The 7,921-nt window shown below is 33.8% G+C and overlaps 1 protein-coding gene across 1 annotated transcript in view; it reads right to left on the bottom strand.

The window, feature by feature from the left end:
* LOC109859778 (beta-hexosaminidase subunit beta-like) overlaps window positions 1-7,921 on the bottom strand; it is a 104,371-nt gene that overhangs the window by 45,743 nt on the left and 50,707 nt on the right. The window contains exon 3 of the mRNA XM_020438329.1: window positions 4,201-4,322. Coding sequence (XP_020293918.1) covers window positions 4,201-4,322 — 122 coding nt within the window. The remainder of the gene's footprint in view (window positions 1-4,200; window positions 4,323-7,921) is intronic.

The following is a 7,921-nucleotide window of genomic DNA, read 5'->3' on the forward strand; positions in this document are numbered from 1 at the left end:
ATTCTAAGAACGTTCTTTCTTCATTATGAATATACGATTTTCTATTATAATATTCAACGTATATTTATATAATATTCGATCCGAATATTCCAAAGTTAAGAACATTTGCACTTTATAAGAATATACATAGAACATTGTGTGCTATCTGGGTTCAAATGGTACTATTATCTTTTTAATACGATGGTGAATCAAGACAAAACATTGAAAAAGCTGTAAATTTGTATACTTTGTAGGACCCCAAAAGAAGATATCCATCACGTCGTACATTTTATCGTATAGTTAGACAATTTATATATATACTGTAAATGTTTTTCTTAATATTTTAAAAAACAGAAGTCCTACAAAAATTATTTCAGACACAAGTTGTGCGTTGTTTTACATAAAATACCAATTCCAAAATAAAACATAAGTTTACGATACAAAAAAAAAACAAATTGATTTTGAAATGACCTTGAAAACGATTACGTATTAAAAAAATAATAGTGCAATTTGAATCCTCAAAATACTAAAAGACATGTCAGCTTATTCTTTTTTTAAATCAGTTGTCTGCAAGATTTTTCGCTGTGTCACCTTAAATAAGACACTATTTATAACAAAATTACAAGAGTGGTTTTAATATTGTTTGTAAGACATATTGAGTAAGTTTTTAAGAAGTTTATATTTGTAATTTTGTTTACAGTAAAAGACAGGAAAAAGACAGGAAAACTTTATTGGTATAGTTAATTTGTGTTTAACGTTGTAAATATTATTTGATAAATTAAGTTCGATAAATGTGATTTATATACCGGAGTTACCTTATATTTTTCTTTTCTTTTCTTTTTATTGAGACATATATTCTACATGTCATGATGAGAGGATTACGTTTGCCAAAATTTCATTTTTCCAAATTTAGTATTGTACAGATCCTGATTGTCCATAGTGATCATTGCACAAATCTTGCACTTAACTACACATTGCACATATACTATGTTAAAGAGATGACCTTTATTACATAAATTATTCGCTTGCATATTTGCATACCACGTGGATAGCTCTGCAGGCGGACGCACGTGCGTTTCTCGTGCTCCTCAATTTTGCTAAGACTAGGGCGATTTTGTGTGTTTGTTTGCGCCGCGATTGCGTTTGTTTGATGCGGAAAACTGTCTTTTTCTATTCTAAATAGTATATATTGAAAGTGACATTTGAGTGAGTCGTACGATCAGCGTTGAGGAACTTGAAGACGCCTGACGTCACGCAAGAGAGAGGGTAATTTACGATTGGTGGGAGAAATACTTTAAAAACCGATGCATCGCTACACGTGACACGACGCTGTTTAACTTAACTTGTAATAACCATACCTTAACTTTTATGATCAACCATATCCAGACATATCTGACGTTTGTTTTTAGATTGTTAAATTTTTTAGATTGTTTGAATCGCTCGTAAAAGAAAAATCGCACTTCACTAACTTTGCTACAAATCTTTTACACGTTGGCGTGACGTCTGACATTGCGTCGTAGCGTCGGTTGCTAAGGTACTTCCCCCACCAATCGTAAAATACCTTCTCTACCTCGTGACGTCACGCGTCCGCAAGTTCTACGGCAACGCTGCGTACGATGTACGGTTGTTTAACCTTTAGAGCGCCGGGGTTTTGAAAAATTTTCAAATCGTATTTTTCTATAGAAATGTGGTCTAAGGTCCCTAAGTTAGGGCCAAACTAAGTTAAGATGTTGGCGAGTCAGACCCCTTACGCCTAGAGGCGTATCCCGGCCAGGTACGATAAGGCCGAATGTTAAAATTTTCAGAATTTCAAAAAAACATTCAATTGCACTATTGTTTTTGTTTGTAGCATTATTTCTGTTTTATCTGATCAAATAAAGTCAGTTTGCATCATTATCGATTGGAAAACATACAGGGCGCCATCAACTGACATTTGAGTTTTTTTTCTTTTTTCTAAAAAATTTTTTCCGTTTGGCTGAGCATTTATCAACGTATTTTACAATATTCATCTAATAATAGCAAAAATCACCGCTAGGTGGCGAGAACCCCGAAATCTATATCCACATCTAAAGTAGATCATTGATTTATATAATTAGATTCGCTGCAGTAACAAGTTGAACCTAAAACCTGTGTTATTGTGATACTGTTCGGACACGATCAATTATTACAATTAATTTAGATAATAAAAATTATTTTTAATAATTTCTATTTAATTTAGATTAAAAAAAAATGAGTATAAAAAAATTTCATTTTTTTACGCCTCTAGGCGTTTTCCGGCGCTCTAAAGGTTAACTGCAAAGTGAGTTTGAGGTTATGGAAAATGTGCCATTTGTAAGTAAAGCTGATGTTGATGCTGCTGCGGCAGATACCTCTAAACCTTGAAATACGTATTATTGTCGCGGATGGAAAAGCAGTCTTTGTGTCTACTAATGGCTTTATTGCGAAATTTCACTCAAATTAATTTCTGGAAGCTTGATTCAGTTCGGTAATCAACCGATGCACTCCATTGAAAGAGACCGAACCTGAAAAAATCCTAAATTTAATAGCGGGATTTAAACTCGAGACCTGCATATTCGCAGCCCCTGTACTCGGTCCGCGAGACCACTTGTGTTCCTTACTAACATATAATTAATTTTATGTACTTATTCTCAAGCTATCCTACATTTTATTTATTATTTATTTAAATTATTATTTTTCTAAAATTGTTGCAATACAATGTAGCTGCAACAATAAATAAAAATACTTTTCTTAAATATTATTCTTAAATATAATTTAAAATACATTTTTACAACGCGAACAAATGTTTTGTTAATATATGCTGATACTTGAATAAACAAAGTGTTTTTTAATGGATTTTTGATCACTGAAAACGAATCCGGCGGCGAAATTGACCTACCACGTCAAATTTCCGAGAAAATTAAAGTTAAATGTACAACATACTGTCTATTAGCGTGAAAAAGAGCATATCAGTGTATCTCATTCACACTAGTGGAGATTGTGTTACACAGTGTCGACCGTACGTAGCTGGAAAGCACCTATTGTTTCATATTACTCAACAAATACGAGAATACTACATTAAATTTATGATTGCTTCATTGCCGAATGCGTATAAACAGAAGTTTTAAAATCTTACAGTTTGAACTTTACCGGTTCCAGCATAAGTTAACAGTTATTGCCCGCATAAACAAGGTCTAACTGTAAAAGACTGTTCAATGTTTAGTAACAATCTGTTATCAACACAGGCGACAGATATGATCGCAGATAATCGCCACTTTGTTGCCTAGATGTCAGATAGTCGAGTAGTCTTGCGTGCAAACAGTCCGCACATATGCACGAACAGATCTGCTTGGCGTTTGGTGGCAATCTGTCGTCAATGCGTTCAACAGATCGACCTGACTGCGGTCAACGTTTTGTCATAAACAGATGCTCATACGGTTTGGCGGACTGTCACAGTATTGCTAAAGCAGATCTGCTTGCTATCGACCATCTATTTGTTATCAATTTCACTAACATATATGGAATCATTTTGGCCGCAATAGTCTCATGTATGTGCCAACAGAGTTGTTGCGTTTTTTGTCTCTATGTGCTAACATAGAGACAAAAAATGTATGTGCTAACAGTTTTGGCAGCACCAAAGCATGTTTCCGTACTGTAGCGTTTCTGCACACAGTTTCTGTTGCCAAGGTCTGCGCAGTCAGAAATTGTTTGCTGGGCTGATATTATGCTTTTATTAATGTGTCATGATAAATGTACGCATTATCTATAAAAAATATGTTTACTCGAAATAGTAATATTTTTATATTTAACTTAATATATGCAATGATGCTTTTGTGTAATACTCATCTGTGTAATATGATATATGTATGAGCAATATTGTTCTGTGCAACATATAGTTTACGAGATTTGTGCAATAATCACTATGGACAATCGGGATTTGCGCAAAAATTTTCTATACGCGCGAGATCTGGTCTATCGAAATCTGTGCAACAGTCGATTTGAACAAATGTAATCTTGGCAATCGGAGCTTTGTCGTCAATGGTGTTACAAAAAGTTGTAAACATTACTTATAAAATATTTTGCAATAATAATTTAAGAATTAAAAACATTTTTTCTGCGTTTTTTTACAAAATGATATCAAGCGTGAAATGTTTATATCTTGTTTGATGCATCTTTTGTTTACATATACTACATATAATAAAAAACTCAACTATACACACTTACACTCGGGCCGTCTCCAGACGGTGCTAATACTTGTGAGAAGGTCTCAAGTCCACGAAGAATTCCCCAAACAGATTCAGCTCGAAGAATAGCGATCGATGATGTCTCGTTTACTTCAAGTTTATCTATGAAACATATGTAGTGTGATGTATTGTGTTATATTACTAGAATTTAAATCAGAAAAAGATGTCTAGATAAAACTTCTTTGGTTTATATTATTTTAAACATACATCTATTAACGGCTTAAATCAATAATCAAGAGAGAGACACGGTAGTGCCTCGCGCCAAGTATACGCGCCAACAAAGTGTACGCGCACTGCGCGAGGCTCCGTGCCTCATTTACGCAAGTATAAACCGATCGAGTTCGGCCTAGACTCAATCAAAAGTTGAGATCGAGGCACGAAAAAAAGTATTTTGCGGTTTTTTTCTCCGTGCCTTTTCAACAGAAATATCTCGTACAAAGTTTGAAATTCCGGAAAAGTAGGTTTCAGTTAACACGTTGAGTGCCGTGAGAGTCACTGACCGGCAACGTCACAATTAATAAAAATACATAATTTAAGTAACTGATAATACTTTTAAAATTTTCAATTATATCATTGTTATTAGAAAGATATAAAGAAACTAATGCATCCGATAACTTCTCATACAGCACAATAGCTTCCAGTAATATGTCATTACGTTGCAACATTGCAAGTTGCAATGTAATCTTGCAGATACGTTTTAGAGACATACAATATCAATATTTCGTCGAAATGTTCCAGCAATGTTGTAGAAATGTATACTAAATAATAATTTTATAAAATTCTCAACATATTGTTCATAGTATGTTTAAGTCTATAGTATATTATTACAACCCTTACAAAAAAGAACTACTGGCAGTAATATATTGCGGCAGTGGAACGAAAACATTACTGGCATTCTGTGTAATTGTCAGTAATATTCTCAGTGATTCCTGTAATACCTAATAATATTCTTATGTGATTATCAGTAATATTTATATTACTGACTTTATTTATATGTAATCGGCAGTAGTTCTTTTTTGTAAAGGAACTACTTTTGAAGCGGAAAAGGAAAGTTCTAATCTCTTATTCCTATATTCCCTTATTCTGCATAAAATCTAGAAACAGCGCAGAGATAAAAACCGTAAAGTAAGTATAATAATTGTATTTTAAAAATCACATTATATACAATCAAGAGGCACCGTAGTGTCTCGCGCCAAGTTCACGCGCAACGAAGTGGCGCTCGAACTGCGCGAGCACACTGTGCCTCTTAAGCCCGTTCTACATTGATCGCAAGCGCAAACGCAAGGAACAGGTCTGGTAGAAGTGACCAATCGTATTGATCAAATCAGCCAATTGACCAGCGTGATTGGTCAATTCTACAAGATCTATATCTTGCGTTTGCGCTTGCGATCAATGTAGAACGGGCTTTATACGCAAGATTCAGGCATTTCATGGAGAGGAAATTTGTAATCAGTCATTTCTTAACAACGACTGAACCGATCGACTCCTTTTTAGACTCGTTCAATTCGCGTTGAAACAATGAAGAAAAAAGTATTCTTGCGTTTTTTTCGTTTGTAGCTTCTGAATGGAGATAATAGAAGATAAACGAAAATGTGTGTGTGAAATTTATTATGCCGGTTTGTGTTCGGACCAAGAATGGCTGCGTTCAGCAGACTTCAGCTCCTGGCAAGCGCTTTGCGCTTGTTGTCCGTACTTGGCTTTTTCTTGTAAATCTATTGAAACTATGAGAGTACAAGCCAATGGCAAGCAATAGCAAAGCGCTTGCTAAGCGCTGAGTTCTGCTGAACGCAGCCAATGCGTGCCGGAATGTGTGCTTGAATGTGTGCCGCATCTCTTCGTGCTTCTAACAAGGGGAGACTACGACAATGGAACAATCGATTTGGACAAAACTTATAGGATCGATAGATGATTATGTGGAGTATTGCAGGGTAAAGTAATAAGACGCACTACTCAAGCATTCGCGAAAAAATCGAATTTGAAAATTTCGAGTTACTTTATAAGGATATTAAATAGATTATTTAATCGAAGAGCGCGTAGCGTAGCGGTAGCGTACTAGGTTAGCAGTGTCGACGCTGCTGGTTCGAGTCTCGATATATTTTTTTTTTTTTTTTTTAAATGTTACAATATAATCTAAATGTAAGTATTACGTTTTTTATTTATTCATTGCATGTTAAAAAGTGCATTTTTTGCATAAACAATCCGTGATGTAAAAAATACGGTAAAAATAATTAGATTGTTACTAACTTGTGTTCTGTTTGTAAAAAACGGATAAATAATTGTACGCAACATGTAAAAATATATGCAACATGTTTTAAAGCACACACATTTCTTTGTGATATTTGTTAAACGTTATACCTTTGAAAGAAAATATTATATCCTTGAAAAGTAAAAAACAGACAATGAGTAAACACGAGAAATGTCCGTTACATTGTGAAAAATAAGATTTTATCCATTTGACTGGTAACAGCAAAAGTAGACAGAAAAGAAGAAAAGTGTGCAGTGCTAATTAAATTAGAAAATACATTAAAATGGAAGGTGTACCTGGTTCTTCATCGAATAAATGTGATAATACATCACTTCACAGTGACGAGTCAAAATTACTGCTAAAAGATGCCATTGTTTATCTGGAATAATTACTTTTCGAAAATGATCTTTTAATGTATCTTCCAATTTAATTAGCACTGCACACTTTTCTTCTTTTCTGTCTACTCTCGCTGTTACCAGTCAAATGGATGAAATCTTGTTTCTCACAATGTAACAGAAATTTTCTCGTGTTTACTCATTGTCTGTTTTCTACTATTCAAGGATATAATATTTTCTTTCAAAGGTATAACGTTTAACAAATATTACAAAGAAATGTGTGTGCTTTAAAACATGTTGCATATATTTTTACATGTTGCGTACAATTATTTATCCGTTTTTTACAAACAGAACACAAGTTAGTAACAATCTAAATATTTTTACCGTATTTTTTACATCACGGATTGTTTATGCAAAAAATGCACTTTTATAACATGCAATAAATAAATAAAAAACGTAATACTTACATTTAGATTATATTGTAACATTTAAAAAAAAAAAAAAAATATATATCGAGACTCGAACCAGCAGCGTCAACACTACTAACCTAGTACGCTACCACTACGCTAAGCGATCTTCGATTAAACGATCTATTTAATATCCTTATAAAGTAACTCAAAATTTTCAAATTCGATTTTCTCGCGAATGCTTGAGTGCGTCTTATTACTTTACCCTGCAATGCTCCACATAATCATCTATCGATACTATAAGTTTCGTCCAAATCGATTGTTTTATCGTCGTAGTCTCCCCTTGTAAGAAATGGCGGTATGATCGCGAACAAAAGAAAAGGAAGAGAATTGTAATATGTGATAAAAGAGAGAAAGAGAAAGAAAGAAAGAAAGAGAGAGAGAGAGAGAGAGAGAGAGAGAGAGAGAGAAAGAGAGAAAGAGAGATTGATTGATTGATCTTTATTTAGCTTTCTCAGCTATTTTAAATACAGTTTTAACAAACATTTGCTATAACATATGTTTTTAACATTCTTTTAAATGATTTGAGTCTTTCTTTACTTTTTATTTCCGCTGGTAAGGCGTTGTACATTTTTATCCCCTCATAGAACATACTTTTTTGTGCGCTCTTTGTTTTTCTGAATTTTATTTTAATGTCTCCAATTTGCCTCGTTT

Source organism: Pseudomyrmex gracilis, unplaced genomic scaffold (genome assembly GCF_002006095.1).
Source record: "Pseudomyrmex gracilis isolate BER0280 unplaced genomic scaffold, ASM200609v1 scaffold_286, whole genome shotgun sequence".
Taxonomy (NCBI): Eukaryota; Metazoa; Arthropoda; class Insecta; order Hymenoptera; family Formicidae; genus Pseudomyrmex; species Pseudomyrmex gracilis.